Below are 17,043 nucleotides of genomic sequence, written 5' to 3'. Positions count from 1 at the left end.
GGGGGGTGCAATGGGCAGCGACTGGGAGGTTAGGCTGGTCATTATGGGCCAGGCAAAGATGCTCGGCGAAACGGTCACCTAGTCTACGTTTGGTCTTACCGATGTAGAGAAGACCGCATCGGGGGCAGCAGATGTAGTACACTAGTTTGGAGGAGAAGCAGGTGAAACCCCCTCAGCTGGAAGGACTGTTTAGGGCCCTGAATGGAGACAAGGGAGTTGGTGTGCAGGCAGGTGTTGCATCTTTCACGGTTACAGGGGAAGGTACAGTGGGGTGGAGTAGAGTGGTTGGTGGAGAGTGTAGCATGAATTAAGGAGTGGCAAAGGGAATGGCCCTTGCAGAAGGCAGAGAGGGGCGGGGAGTGGAGTTGGCAGAAGTGTTTGAGGATGATTCGTTGGATGCGGAGGCTGGTGGGGTGGAAAGTGAGGATAAGGGGTTGGGGGGGGGCGAAATTGTTTCGAGCTGTGGAGCGGGGAATAGAGAAGGCATGGCGAAGGGCTGTCTGGACGACAGGACGGGGGAAAGAACATTGTTTGAACTCAGATGACATCTGGGATGCTTGGGAATAGAACGCCCCCTCATCACAGCAAATGCAACAGAGATGGCGGAATTGAGAAAACGGGATGAAGTTTATGCAGGATACAGGGTGTGAGGAGGTGTGGTTGAGGTAGTTATAGCAGTCTATGGATTTATAGTAAATGTCGGTCTATAAACTGTCACCAGAAATGGAAATGGAGAGGTCAAGAAAGGGGAGAGAGGTGTTAGACCAAGTGAACTTGAGGGCAGGGTGGAATTTACTGGAGAAGTTGATGAACTGCTCCAGTTCAGCCTGGGTGCAGGATGCAGCAAATCGACGGAGCAACAGAAAGGTGGGGAACGGTACCAGCGTACATAATGAAGAGGGACTGTTCGATACAACTGATAGAGGCAGGCATAGCTGGGTCAGATCCAAGCTCTGCAATCCTGCCTCATCCAGTCGCAAATGTTGATGGATGATAGAACAGCTCACTGCAGTACGAGGCTCCACAAATATCCCCATCCTTGATGGAGGTGCTCAGCACATCAGAGCCAAATCAGGCTGAAGCATTCACAGCAAGCTTCAGACAGAAGTGCCAAATGGATGACGCACCTCGGCTTCCTCTCGAGGTCCCCAGCATTACAGATACCAGTCTTCAGCCAATTCGATTCACTCCACGTGATATCAAGAAACGGTTGGAAACACTGGATACTACAAAGGCTACGGGCTCTGACAACATTCCGGCAATAGTACTGAAGGCCTGTACTCCAGAACACGCTGCCCTAGCCAAGCTCTTCCCATACAGTTACAACACTGGTATCTACCCAACAATGTGGAAAATTGCCCAAATGTCCTGTTCATAAAAAGCAGGACAAATCCAACCCAGCCAATTACCGCCCCATCAGCCTACTCTCGATCAGTAAAGTGATGGAAGGTGTCAATCATCAGTGCTATCAAGCAGCACCTGCTCAGTGATGCCCAGTTTGGGTTCTGCCAGGGCCACTCAGCTCCTGATCTCATTACAGACTTTGTTCAAACATGGACAAAAGAGGTGAAGTCCAGACGTGAGGGGAGAGTGACAGCCCTTGACATCCAGACTGCGTTTGACCAAGTGTGGCATCAAGGAGCCTAACAATACTGGAATCAATGGGTATCAGGAGGCAAACGCTCCAGTAGTTGGAGTCATACCTGACACATAGGAAGATGGTCATGGTTGTTGGAGGTCAGTCACCTCAGCTCTAGGACATCTCTGCAGGAGTTCCTCAGGGTGGTGTCCTTGGCCCAACCATCTTCAGCTGCTTCATCAATGACCTTCTCTCCATCATCAGGTCAGACGTGGGGATGCTCGCTGATGATTGCACAACATTCAGCACCATTCGTGACGCCTCAGACATTGAAGCAGTCTGTGTCCAAATGCAACATGATCTGGACAATATCCAGGTTTGAGCTGACAAGTGGCATGGAACTTTCACACCACACAAATGCCAGGCTATGACCATCAAAAATACAAGACAAACACCGCCCCTTGACATCCATTAGTGTTACCATCACTGAATCCCCCACAATCAACATCCTGGGAGTGATCATTGATCAGAAGCTCAACTGGACTCACTACATGAACGCAGTGGTTACAAGAGCAGGTCAGAGACAAGGAATACTGTGGTAAACAACTCATTTCCTAACTCCTCAAAAGCACGAGTCAGGAGTGTGAAGTAATACTCCCCATTTGCCTGGAATGAGTGCAGCCCCCACAACACTCAAGAAGCTTGACATCATCTAGAACAAAGCAGCCCCCTTGACTGGCACTACATCCACAAACATTCACTCCTTCCACCACCGATGCTCAGTAGCAGCAGTATGTACTATCTACAAGTTGCACTGCAGAAATTCGCCAAAGATTCTCAGACAGTACCTTCCAAACCCACGACCACTTCCATCCAGAAAGTCAAGGACAGCAAATATATGAGAACACCACCACATTCAAGTTCCCGTTCATGCCACTCACCATCCTGAATTGGAAATATAATCGCTGTTCCTTCACTGTCGCCGGGTCAAAATCCTGGAATTCCCTCCCTCATGGCATTGTCGGTCAACCCACGGCAGGTAGACTGCAGCGGTTCAAGAAGACAGCTTACCACTATCTTCTCAAGGGCAACTAGGCATGGTGTGTAAATGCTGGCCAGCCAGCGACACCCACATCCCACAAAATGAATTTTAAAAATAATGCTAGTGATTATGCAGATATGTGGTAGGATGCTCATCTAGTTTCTTTCCTCATAACATATATTCTACAGTATATCCATGCTGACAGTTAAGAAAATAACTACTTTTGCACTGACTATAAAAGACTTTTTTTAAAAACTTCAACTCTGTACATTACATTCAATCTTTGATTGTTCTGCTGATATTTCTACATCAGAACAAGGTCTTAACATAAAACACAGTTTAAAACAATGTTGGGATGAGAAGATTAAATAAAGTAACAAAGCATTTACATAATAGAAAGAAATTAATTGAATAATATCCTCTTCTATTTTCTGTATCTCAGAACAACAGATGCCTGTAGTATACAAGGAGTTTTTAAAATTACTCTCCAAACACTCAATTTGATTGTGTTAGCTTGCTCATTAATTGAAAATGTCATGGTCACAAAGTGGAACTGAAATATATGGAAATTTTGCAGCAGCCATAAACTTGCACCAAAAGCAGTCTGCACATAAAAAGCGCTGAATGTAACTTACAGTTGACACTTATCGCCTTTGATTCCTTTTGTCGTGCAGAAACATTTTCCCGTCTTGGTATTGCAGATGGTTGCGTGTCCGTTGCATTTGCAAGCTGCGGGAAACAGTAAACAGAATCATAAATGCCATAAGTGAAAAAGTACAAAAACAACCACTTATCTACGATGGGAAAAGGCTAATTTGCAAGGGGACCTTTAGGACCTTGCTATACGCACCAAAACAAAACTTACATGTATACAGCACCTTTAACATAATCAAATATCCCTTATCACTTCACAGCAGCATTAAACCAAAGAACAACAGTGATTCATACGAGAAGCTCTAAGGTCAGATAAGAAAAAGCTTTGTTAAGAAGATAGGTTTTAATGTGTGTTTTAGAGGAGAAGAGTAACGTAGGGAGGTAGAGAGGTTTACAGAAGGATTACCAGAGCCTGGGGCCTTGGCAAATGCAGGCCAGCCAGGTGGAGAAATAATAACTGCAAATGACTAAGAGGCCAGAATTTGAGGAGTGCAGAAATATCAGAGGTTTGTGGGCTGGAGGAGATAAGGAAGGGTGAGGCCACAAAGGGATGTGAAAACAAGGATGAGAATTTTAAAGTAAATACAATGCTTAACCGACAGCAAATCTAAGTCAGCAGGCACAAGGATGATCGCTCAAAAGGACTGGCCATGAGTTAAAACTGACAGAGTTTTGAGTGAGCTTAAATTTACAGAAAGTAAACTGAGCAAAAGCAGTCAAGAGTGTGTCAGAATAGTTGAGTTTTCAAGTAAGGAGGGCCAGAAGTAGAGTTCCAGCAGTAGCTGAGCTGAGCTGTGATTTGGAATATGGAAAGAGTTGAGCAATGTGAAAAGAGGCCAAAATAGACCACGTTCGAAATAGTCCTCAACCCTAAATTCAGCAAAGAATCTCATGATGCACCAGTTCCATTTTTCACACCAACTTAATAAAGTAAAAGGTAGAGATTCGTGGGCCACTTTAGGCTTGTAGCCAGGTTGAGAATACCACAGTTCATCTCATTGATGCTCCTTTCAGAGAGGAGATTCTTGACCATTCTGAACTGATTCAAAATGTGAAGAAATGAAATAACAACGAGCTACCTCACTGCACCATCCAGTTGAGCATGCTCATCTATTAATCAGCTTGAATATATCTTGGTCTAATAAAGAAGAATCTCCAGTTTCAGGAATTCAATTGAAATGGCCATTGATTAATCATTTTCCAACATGGGATGATGCTTCAGAGGGAGTCAGTTAGCTCAGTTGGTTGGATGGCCAGTTTACAATACAGAGTGATATCAACAGTGTGTGTTCATTTCCCATGCTGGCTGAGGCTACCGTGAAAGTTCCATCTTCTCTAGCTCTCCCTTTGCCAGAGGCGTGGTGACCCTCAGGTTAAACTCACCACCAGTCATTTCTCTATAATCCTCTGGGACTATGACAACTTTTACCTTCCCAAAATGGCTGAGGTTACCACGAAGAACTCTTCCCTCAACCTCTCTCCTCACCTGGCCCTTAGGTTAAAGCACCCGCAGTCATCTCTCTCTTGAGAGAGCAGCCCTATGTGCCTCTGGGACTATAGAGACTGCAATAAATGCCATACTTTATTCATCAAGCGAAGGTCAGATTAAAACTATGCCAATATGTCAACATATTACATAGTCAATTCCATAGAAGTTGGAACATCATAAAACCTCAGCAAAAATATTACAGACTGGCTTTGGGAGCATAATATCCAAATATTCTTTTAACAGACGAATGGGTATGACATTGAAGGGATGATTCTACGTAAGAGATTACCCTAAATCACGTGCAAAAGCTAACTCCTGCAGGGAGAACAGAATTAGCATAAGAGATTTCAGTGGAAAGAGGCGACAACAGACAGCTCGGGAAAACATCCCGATGTTACTTTTATCACCCAGACCGGATGGTTATGCAGTTTCAATAATCTGATGTCTTTAGTTATGAAGCTTAGAATACTGTATGCTTTATCATCAATTTTCTCACTGTCCTGCCACCTTTAATTACTTGCATAAACATACCCAGTCTCCCTCTCGCATACCCTTAAGAATAGTACCTCCTTTTTTATACAGTCTCACCATGATCCTTGTACTGAGGTGTATCACCTCAGACTTCTCTGCATTGAACTTGATATGCAAACCATCTGTCTACTCCACCAACTCATGTACCTCTCAAGTTCTACACAGTACTCCTCACACTTTACAACTGTCCTAAGTTTTATTTCACCCACAAACTTTCAAAGTGCCCCCTTCATACAAACATCTAGATCATACAAGGATCGGTGCTGGGTTCATTGCTTTTCGTCATTTATATAAATAATTTAGATGTGAACTTAGTAGGTACGGTTAGTGAGTTTGCAGATGACGCCAAAATTGGAGGCGTATGGACACTGAAGGAGGTGTTATGGATGTGCAATCCCTTTACACATCCATTCCCCACCAGGAGGGTCTTCAGGCTCTCTGCTTCTTCCTGCAGCAAAGACCTGAACCATCCCCACCTACCACCACCCTTCTTCGCTTGGCCGAGCCCGTCCTCACCCTCAACAACTTCTCTTTTAACTCTTCTCATTTTCCTCAGCGAAGAGGGATTGCCATGGGTACCCACATGGGCCCTAGTTATGCCTGTCTCTTCGTGAGGTACGTGGAACATTCCTTGTTCCAGTCCTATTCCAGCCCCCCACCCACAACTCTTTCTCCAATACACTGATGATATCATCAGTGTAGCTTCCCTCTCTCGTCCAGAATTGGAAAACATCAATTTTGCCTCCAATTTTCACCCTGCCCTCACTTTCACCTGGTCTAAACTGACTCCTCTGTTTCCTTCCTCGACATTTCTGTTTCCATTTCTGGGGATAGACTGGTCACTAATATCCACTGCAAATCCACTGACTCCCACAGCTACCTGGACTATACATCCTCACACCCACTTCCTGTAAAGACCCCGTCCCATTCTCTCAGTTCCTCCGTCTCCGTCGTACATGTTCAGATGAGCCCATCTTCGACAAGGGAGCCTCCGAAATGTCCACCTTCTTCCTAAACCGAGGACTCCCCAGCTCTGTGGTCGACAGGGCCCTCAACCAGGTCTGACCCATCTTCCGCACTTCCGCCCTCACCCCTTCTCTTTCCTCCCGCAACAGTGATAGGGTTCCCCTTGTCCTTAGCTACCATCCCACTAGCAACCACATCCAGAAGATCAGGTGCCATTTCCGCCACCCCCAGACACACATTCCCATCCCCTCTCTTGTCCACCTTCCACAGGGACCGTTCCCTCCAGGACACTCTGGTCCACACTTCCTTCACCCCCAACAGTCCTACAGCACCCTCCCCTGTAACCGGCGAAGGTGTAACACTTGCCCATTTACCTCCTCCCTCCTCGGTATCCAAGGGCCTGAGCATACCTTCCAGGTGAAGCAACACTTCACCTGCACTTCCCAGAATCTAGTCTACTGCATTCGCTGCTCTCAATGGGGTCTCCTCGACATTGGGGAAACAAAGCATAGACTAGGTGACCGCTTCGCAGAACATCTACGTTCTGCTCACCAAAAAGACCCTGAACTACCCGTTGCCTGCCACTTTAACATACCACCCTGTTCCCTGGCCAACACGTCTCCATGTCTGGCTTGCTGCAGTGTTCTACCGAAGCTCAACGCAAGCTAGAAGAACAACACCTCATTTTCCGCATGGGGACCCTGCAGCCCTCTGGACTCAATATCGAGTTCAATAATTTTAGGGCCTAAACTCTCCCATGTCCTAGCCCCCTACCCCACACACCAGGTCTTGTTACCACATAGCTTGCCATTACACACTACCTATTATTAGTTACTAACTGTCCCCATTAACAACTATTCACCCTCCCAGCCTGATCATTATCAACTCTTTGTCTGTCCAACTGCTCTTCTTTCTCTTTAGGCTCTATCCTATCATTTACTCCCTACCCCATCCCCCTCCCCTTTTTTCTGCATATAAACTGATGTTTTCCCAGCCACCATCAGTCCTGAGGAAGGGTCACCGGACCTGAAACGTTAACTGTTTTTTCCTTCACAGATGCTACCAGACCTGCTGAGCTTTTCCAGAAACTTTGTTTTTGAACAAGTGGATGGCATTCATCTTAACTAAAAACAAAACAGTGGAATAAATAATGCAAACTAACTATTTCTCAATTATTTCTCAATGGCTCAAATATGTCAGGAGATCTTGAGTAATAAATACATCAGATTCAACTGCCAGAATCATCTGGCGTATAGTCGTTATGATACCTCAGAAAGGAAGAATGGTTATCTTCATTTCACCACAGGGTAGAAAGCACCTGTGGAACTATACCCCAGGAGTCAGCATTTTGGCAAATGTGGAAATTGACAGAAATGAAAAACTTGTCATTGACACTTACATTGGCAACTCCCTCCATTTGTAGGATCTCCATAATAACCAGAGATGCATGTTTCACAGCGTTTGCCAGTTGTTAAGTCTTCACATTTTTCACAGATGCTTTCATTAACACACTTGCAATGGCCATTACACTGACAAGCTAAGGGAAACAAAACAAAATGGTTTCACACCCTGAGAGATACAAAACGACAAATGCCAGTCAATATAATATTTCACCCTCCAAAGCATCTTGTATATTTGATCCAAAAGAAAATGTATGTGAAGAAATACTTTCTATTTGTTTGTTGAAATAACTCCAAACAGGCCAGTATCCATCACAAAGTCACATTTTCTTTACATGTATGGAGTTCCTGACCTTGATCCAGCTCTCGGAGTAAACAGCATGCCTGACACTTCTGTTCTTATCTGTCAGCCAGGACTCCCGGATTGGACCAGATTAACAGCCACAATCAAGAAACTCGCTTTCTCTACTGACCACCTGGCTGACCTTGTTACAATCACTACATGTGTGAAGGGTGTTTTACTAACCTGGACACTGGATAAAGGACCAGTTGTATTTTGTTTCTGCTGGGCACATGCTGACATTCAAAACTGGTACATAAGGACTATTTGTTGCAGGTATTTTCACTGGTCCTCGATAAGATCCTTCTATACACTGTCCCTTGCCTGTATTGCTGGGGTCAGTACACCATCCGCATCCTGGCTGCTCCAAGCAGTCACTGCATGTTCGATAACCGGAACAATTTTCAGCTAAGACAACAGAAAAGACATACATTACATACTCATCCTGTTTTGACCATTAGCTGTGATCCACAAACTATCCTCATACAAGAGCACAGAGTTTGTGTGTGAGGACAGAGAGCATTCAGAAATAAAAAAATACCCAAAAGGATTTGAGAACAAACTAAGACAAGAATTGACACCTAGCCAAAAGGAGATGGTAGAAGAAGGTAGGTATCAAAGAAGGCTGTTGTCAAGTGCTTTAAGAAAGGAGATGTTTCTTAAAATATCCTTGTTTTTAAAATTCATTCACAGGAGACAGGTGTTGCTGCTTAGGCCAGCATTTATTGCCCAATCCTAAATGTGCAGAGGGCAGTTAGAGGGCAGTCAGAGGGCAGTCACTTTGCTGTGTGTCTGGAGTCATGTGTAGGCCAGATCAAGTAAGTGTGGCAGACTTACGGGGAGGAGAGGTCTTATTTAGGACCTATTTATGTTCTATTGCTCGACTATTAATCCAGAAATTCAGCTACTGTTCTGGGGACTCCCAGGCTCGAATCCTGCAAATAGTGGAATTTGAGCTCAATAAAGTAAAAAATCTAGAATTAAGAATCTACGAATGACCATGAAAACATTGTCAATTGTCAGAAAAACCCATCTGACTTACTGACAGAGGGAATTCTGGCATCCTCACCTGGTCTGGCCTACATGGTCAGCAATGTGGCTGAGTTTCAACTGCCTTCTGAAATAGCCTAGCAAGGCACTCAATTCAAGGGCAGCTAGGGATGGGCAATGATGCTGGCCAGCCAATGATACCCATGATTGAGTAAAAAAATTTGCTTCCCTCGAGGACATTAGTGAACCAGATGGGATTTTAATGACAGTGTTCACTAATAGGCCAGCTCTGTATTCCAGATTTCTTCTTCAATGTAAATTTCACCATCTGGTAGAGTGGGATTTGAATCCTTGTTCCTGAGAGCACAAGTCTGGAGTTACGATTTTATCACCTCTGCTTCCTCTTAATTTATTCTGACAATCTCACCATAAGAAGTTATGCAACAGGTGTGAAATAAATGGACATGGCACAACAGACTTCAGTTGGAGCTTATTAATGTTGTATAACATGAATCCAATTACCACCCAGGTGCGCATATTAGAATCCCATTTCTGCAGTAATATCATTCACACTGAGCACAAAATTTAGTGGACAATAAGAAAATAAAATCAACCTCTTTAAAAATCAGAATGTCCAAATGCATCAAACTTCAAAGAAAACTTATGTTAAGGGAAGCAGCAAAGCCACTTATTCTGAGGCTGCATTAAATGTCCAATATTGTGAAAAACATTTGCCAGAATTCCCTTATTGCATTTTTAATTATATGTTTACTTGTGATAATTGAACTTTGCTAACTTTGGTGGTGTGTAACATGTACAAAATTTAAAAATCTACATCTACAACTTGTATAAAATTACACATAGGAAATTGTGTGTTCTCATTCAGGAAAAGCTGCTACATTAAGGCCAACTGCATAGAAATGAAGGTTGAAACCGAGTAAAATGCTTCAAATGGGTGCAGTTGCATATTGTCAGGGCACCACCAAACATCACTCGGCCTCGGAGACCCATCCGTATCATGTAGGATTCGGGGAGCTTATACCTGTAATGAAACCACAGTGATAGCAGCCATTAGAGGTAGAAGCTAAGCACTGCCATGTCTAGTTCTGTCTTGACAACAAGGAGGGTTCCTGAACTGGTATGCAAGGAAAGCTTTGAATCATGATCAAAGGTGGAAAAGTTCAACTAAAGAAAATGGGAGGAAAAGGAAAATAAAAGGTTCGCATTTACCACAAAATAGCACAAATGACAAATTCTTAGCTGACTCAACCACTAAAAAAAAAACTTATCTTGACCTATGTTAAATGATTTTTAACGTTATATTATTTTGCTTGTACCAGTAGGTAAGGCACTAACCAGCATCAAAGAGGAAGACAAAGTCATTAAGCATGCAGCTAGCAGTAATGAGTTGTAATAATGAGTGGTTTAAAATTCTACGTCAAACGGAAGAACAAAATAACAGACATTTGCAAGTTAAACATTCAAGGTAGGTAGCGAAAAGCAAGTTGTGTGAAATAAATCTCCTAAAACATTAATTTATTTGGCTACAGGGTAAACAGTATGCCTGTGGATCAATCTACTTGTAAGATGATTGCTAGTATAAAAAGCTGAAATCTATAATGCTGAGCAGCAATATTTTAGAGCAAGGGAATGTAAAATCGTTACGTACTGTGTTTGTTGCAACAAAACTGCAACACTGATTCATTTAATTATTACGAATATTTACAAGCTTGGAGTGGTTGCTGAAATTTATCAAAATAATATTAGGGGTGAATACTTCAATTTTGCAGAGAAATCAGAAAAGCTGAGATTGTTCTCCACACACACAAGGTGGTCAAGATGAGATACAACTGGTTTACAAAACGGAGGAGTTACAGTGAGAATAAATGAGGAAAAACCGTTTCCATCAGCAAGATACAAGGTGCAGAACAGATTCACTTGCCTGTCTGCAGGGATGAAAGGGTTGTCTTAAAAGGAAAAGCTCAACAGGTTGAACTTGTATCTGTTGGACTTTAGAAAACAGAGGCAAACTTATTTATAGGTTTAAGGTGAGGAGAAAGTTTACAAGATAACAAAGTGTGGAGCTGGAGGAACACAGCAGATCCTTCTTCAGAAAAAGGGTCCTGACCCGAAACGTCAACTTTCTCGCTCTCCTGATGCTGCCTGGCCTGCAGCGTTCCTCCAGCTCCACACTTCGTTATCTCGGACTCCAGCATCTGCAGTTCTTGCTATCTGAGAAAGTTTATAGGAGATGTGCAAGGTAAGTTTTTTTTTTATTTACACAGTTGGTAGTAGGTGCCTAGAATCTGACGCCAGAGGAAGTAGCAGACATGGTAGCAGTGCTGAAGCAGCATTTAGACAGATACGTGAACAGGCAGGGAACAGAGGGATACAGACCATGTGCAAGTAGGTGGCACTAGTTTAACAGAGTAACATGGTCATCACAGACAGGGTATGCTGGAGGGGCTGTTCTTCTGCAGGACTCATGTTCTATGAAGTATAGATCATCCTGAAGAGAAATATTGGGGTGAATACTGATAAGATGTTTCCCCTTGAGGCACACGCTAAAACTAAACGGACAATGTTTTTGTTTTAGACAAGTGTCTCTCATTTAACATGAGGAAAAATATGCTCTTGAAGTTGGTTATTCATCTACGGAAGTCTCTTTCTCAGAGTGTAGCGGATACAGAGCAATTGAATTTTTTAACATGTCAAAATTATGCCACTGGCCCTTGAACCAGAAAATAACCCACTTACATCCATTCTGTACCCTGTTAGTTCACGAACCTTCTTTGCACGTTGATGTCAATGCCTATGTCACGACCATTTATTTTCCACAACAGGAAACGTATCCAAAATATTCCACAACAGGAAGGCATCCTACCAAGTGCCTTCGGAAAATCCATGTAAAGTACATCCACAAAGCTCCCCTTCATCCACAGCAAATATTATCTTTGCAAAAAGCTCCAATAAATTGCGCTAAGTTAATTTTACTTTCACCAATCATGTTCAGTCTGCCTGGACTAACTAATGGAAGACAGAGTTGGAATAAGGTGAGGAAAAACCTGCAACTTGTGGAGTGCCACAGGGATCAGTGCTGAAACCACAACTGTTTATAATGTATATTAATAATATGGATGAGTGAAGTGAATTTACTATAGTCAAGATTGCAGATGACACGAAAGTAGGAAAGAATACAAGTGGTGAGGATGACAGAGTCGACAGAAGGATTTAGACAAGCTAAGCAGAAACCTGACAGATCGAATATAATGTGCAACATGTGAGTTTATACACTTTAGCATGAAGAACAGAGAAGCGAATGTTACAAAATTGGAGAAAGGCTGCAGAAAACTACTGCACAGAAGGATTTGGGAGTCCTTGTGCAAAAACCACAGAAAGCTACCATAGAAGTTTATTAGTTAACAAGGAGACAAATGGAATGTTAACTTTTATTTTCAAGGGAATGGAGTATAAAAATGATATATTTAGCTAAAACTACGTAAGGCATTAGTCCGACCACATCTGAAACACAGAACAGTTTTGGTCCCCTTTTCTAAGCAAAGATATGCTGGCATTACAGACATTCCAGAGAAGGTTCACCAGGGTGATAACAGGTATGGAGAATTATTTTATGAGAAGAGTTTGAGTAGATTGGACTTGTATTCATTGGAGTTTAGAAGAATGATAGATGACCTTGTTGCAACAGACAAGTTGACGGGACTTGACAGGGCAGATGCAGGGAAGTTGTTTCCCCTTGTGAGGAAGCCTCAGACGAGAAAGCGTAATCTCAGAATAAGTGATTACACATTTAAAACAGAGATGAGGAGGAATTTCTTCTCTCCAAGTAGTGAATCTAGAATTCTTTACCACAGAGGGTGGTAGAGGTCAGGTCACTTACTTTATTCAAAGGTGAGAAAAACAGATTTTGAATTAGCAGGAAAATCAAAGATTATGGGGAAAAGGCACAATGTGGAGTTCAGGATTATCAAATTACCCATGATCTCACTGACTGGCACAGTAGACTCAATATGCTGAATGGGCTACTTCCGCTGTTTTGTCTTATGTCCTTATCAATGCTTTAATCATTAGAAACCATATTTAGTGAGTTTTGTCATCACTTTAAACATCTTTTAACTACATTCCAGTTTGCCCTACTGTAAAACACCATCAGATTCTTAAATCTGATCCACATAAGTACAATTCCACAACTCAAAAACTTTTAGAAATCTCTTGTACATGCTCTCCAAAGCCTTAAAATGCCCTTTTGAAGGGTAGTGTTCAGAAATTCACATCAGACTTCAACCAGAGTTTAACGAATGCTTACACTGAGCTCAGACTAGCATCCAAGCTTCTATACTGCATGTTATGTCTCTGTTGATAATAACCAGGACAACTGATTTGTTAAACTGCCCTACCACCATTAAAGCGTTGTGCAAAAACATCTCCAGGTCACTTTTCATCTTGTCAAAATCAGAATTTACTATGTATTGTTGTCTCCTTATTCCTCCCACCAAGGTGTGTCACCACAAATTTTCATGTGTTAATCTTAATTTGCCATCTGTGAACCCAGTTCACCTGTATGTGAAAGTCATTTTAAAGTTTACTACCATCTTCCTTATTATTTATCACATTTCCAGTTTTTACGCCACTTCCAAATTTCAAAAGTGCATCCTGTACCTCCACGTTATACTTACCAAAACAAATCAAGTAAGGAACAAATATGTTCACACTTTTTGGTGTGCATGAAAACAAATTTCAAGCAAATAAAATTCATTATTATTTCTAAGACAATTAAATTTCGTGATTGGATCAGTGAAGATTTTAAAAACCCACTGGATGAACAAAAAGTTTCAAGCTGCCCACAATTAAAAATCATCAAACCTGAGGTACGTAAAGCATTGTAAATAATAACAAGACAGAAAGAGATTAAATTTTACTCACCTTGACAACTGTTCTTCGTGTACCACTCCATACACTGGCCAAATGGAAAGGATGGCACATACGCATTTGCATCCACACACTGCTTCATGTTGCTGCACCACATACACTCAGAGTTGCCACCGGTGCATTCAGTGCAGGTTGTTCTCAACGCACAAGGTGTGCGGCACTGCTTCGCACTGTGGTTCGCTATAATTGAAGAGGTAACACTTTAATTTCAGTGGCATTTTAAGTTCCAGTTTTCTTTTCATCTTCATTCATCTTTCTCAGTTGATGGTTAGAATAAACCTCAACTCCATTGTTTAAAAACTCCCAGTGGCAAAACTTTTCCAAAATCCCCTTTCCTTCTCCACACCAAACCAGTGCCTATCATGCCTACTACCGTATACATTTTGTATGGTTATGATCTGCCTGTACTGCACGCAAAACAAAACTTATCACTGTACCTCGGAACGTGACAATAATAAATCAAATCAAATCACGTTCACTGAATTGTGCAGCACAGACTTACAAGCTAGTAACTGTAAACAAATTTGTGTCAAACCCAACATGATCGTCTGATCACAAAGCAAGCACTGGAAAAGAGCAATTGAAATAATCTGTAAACACACCTTGAGGGATTAATTAGCTTTAAAGCTCAATTTATAACTATTTTAATGGCATATGCTCACCTTCACATCCGTTTGTTAATTATAAATTGGATTTATTTTCCAAATTAAAAATTGATCAAGGTCTACTTGAGACTGTTCCTGTATTATTCCCAAATATCTACCATTGACAGCATCAACATTTCCAGAGATTTGAGCTTTCAGGAGCCCAGCCATAATGGGGAGATTTCAAGATGTCAGTAACTCACTAGCATTTACAGAATAAACATCCAAATCTTCCATGTGAGACGTAAAAATAGATGTTCAGTGATCACCCTCGACTGGAAAAGGATCTCAAGTAAATTCTGTGTCTCTCAATAATACCAGTTTAAATTTGCTCGCTTTAATGTGTGAAGAGTGGGAGAGGAGACAAGAAAATAAAAGCTACATTTTTCTCAGACCAAATTGATGAGAAAAGCTTTCAAAGTATATACATTTTCCAACAGCAGCTGACACTGACATTTTTCCCTACAATGGAAGTAGCTCATTTTTAATCTAAGCTTTCATGCTGAAAAGACATTTAGAGATCAGCTTGACCCTCAAAGCTATTATTTCCATTATCATGGTTGTTCTCAGGTTTGACTTCATGATTGGTTTTCCAAGAAGAAAATGAAACATTTTATAGGTCCAGCATTAAACAATGCCTCTTGATTGATGTTGCTAATAACAGAACAACATACAGAAAGTGTCCCTCATGCTAAGTCTTCATCAACTTACAATTCCATTGTCATTTCCACACGTCATTACAGTGCCTATAATACAACCCTGTACAAATCAAAAGAAAAACTGTCCTGACAATGAAAAGAAAATTTATATTGCATACTGTTACTCTGTATTTGAAAGCTTAAAGCTTGCATATATTAATTCATAGCACAAACAAGCCTGTCAGGAAGAAATCTGACCACTACGTAATTTCCTGCTTCTCTGCCAAGTTCCCACTTTCCTCAACAAAGTGTTCGCATTCTCAAACTTTCAAAGACATTCCTATCACATTCTGGGCATAAACTCATCCGAATACAACCCTCCAATTTCACGGTCTTTCAGCCATTAAAATAGCTTTGCGACATTTTCAGCAAATACGTGCTGACGTAGATTGACATCTGGCAGCAATTGTTTTACAAAAACGTGACATTCCTAAAATGTCAGTTGATTCAAGTTTTCTTTTACCCCCTCCGAAAGAAAAGTCGGTTAAGATTGCAACTTTATACAAAACATATCCAGAATATATAAAACTAAACCTAGAGCTTGACAAATCTGAGAAACGTTTTTGAGGCTGTAACTAACAAGTAAATAAGTAGGAACTGGCGGTCATGATTGGAGACTTTCACAAACTCGATCATATCATCCTCTACCAATGTGTCTCCATTATCACTCAACCAGGTTGAACTGCACTTGCCTAATTCCATTCTTATCCATCCAACCGGAGCCAGAGAATGGATGTCAATGTCTTTTTTCTCATCTAAGCTTTGCTGAAGTCTACTTTTTGTCTACCTGCTAGATCTGAGATATCATCCAAAATCATAACTATACCCAAGACACCTAGCTTTAGCTCACCACCACTTGACAAAATCCCTGTGTCTTCAAGTTGTCAAGCTCCTAATCCAAAATCCATAAACAAATGAGCAAAAAATTGTTCCATTAAACATCAAGGAGACCAAAGCCATGGTCTTCTGCACCCACCACAAACTCAGCTCCTTCCCCTAACTAACATTTGTGTCCGAACCAGAGAGTTTGCAACTGCAGTATCGTACTTGATCTCAAGATAGACTGAATGAATCAAATTGACACTGATAACATGGATGATGAGCTTATAGACCATTTTTGTAACAATTTCACAGAGTAGCATGTTCCAGAAAACCATAAGATATAAGATCAGAATTCGGTCATTTGGTCCAGAGTCAGCCCCACCATTTGATCACGGCTGACATGTTTCTCAACTCCATTCTCCTGCCTTCTCCCCATAACCTTTGATCCCTTTACTAATAAAGAATCTATTTATCTCTGTCTTAAATACACTTGGTGACTTGGCCTCCACAGTCTTCTGTGGCAATGGGTTCCACAGATTCACCACCCTCTAGCTGAAGAAATTCCTCATCTGAGTTCCAAAGAGTTGTGCCTTCACTCAGCCTGTGCCCTTGGGTCTTAATCTGACCTGTTATTGAAAACATCGCCATGTCCATTCTATCCAGGTCACTCAGTACTGTGTAAGTTTTTAATGAGACTCCCGCACCTCCCGCTACACCCCAATCCCTCTAAACTTTTGAGTACAGACCCAAAATCCTTGACTGCTCTTCATAAGTTAAGCCCATAATACAAGTTACAGCACAGGAGGCGGCTATTTGGCCCATCGTGTCTGTGCTGGCTCCTGAAAGAGCTACCCAGTTAGTCCCATTCTCCAGCCCTATCTAAAATCACTTTTTAATAAGAATAAGAATAAGAATAAGAATAAGAATAAGAATAAGAATAA

The 17,043-nt window shown here is 41.8% G+C and overlaps 1 protein-coding gene across 1 annotated transcript in view; it reads right to left on the bottom strand.

Moving 5' to 3' along the window:
• The window catches only part of atrn (attractin), a 233,320-nt gene that overhangs the window by 6,310 nt on the left and 209,967 nt on the right, over window positions 1-17,043 (bottom strand). The window contains exons 16-19 of the mRNA XM_048602194.1: window positions 13,933-14,118; window positions 8,188-8,409; window positions 7,661-7,798; window positions 3,257-3,350 (exon numbers count right to left, since the gene is read on the bottom strand). Of these exons, the coding sequence (XP_048458151.1) occupies window positions 3,257-3,350; window positions 7,661-7,798; window positions 8,188-8,409; window positions 13,933-14,118 (640 nt within the window). The remainder of the gene's footprint in view (window positions 1-3,256; window positions 3,351-7,660; window positions 7,799-8,187; window positions 8,410-13,932; window positions 14,119-17,043) is intronic.

Source organism: Rhincodon typus, chromosome 1, assembly GCF_021869965.1.
Source record: "Rhincodon typus isolate 14 chromosome 1, sRhiTyp1.1, whole genome shotgun sequence".
Classification (NCBI taxonomy): domain Eukaryota; kingdom Metazoa; phylum Chordata; class Chondrichthyes; order Orectolobiformes; family Rhincodontidae; genus Rhincodon; species Rhincodon typus.
The sequence above is the reverse complement of the archived record's forward strand: the minus strand, read 5'-3'. Positions and strand labels throughout refer to the sequence as shown.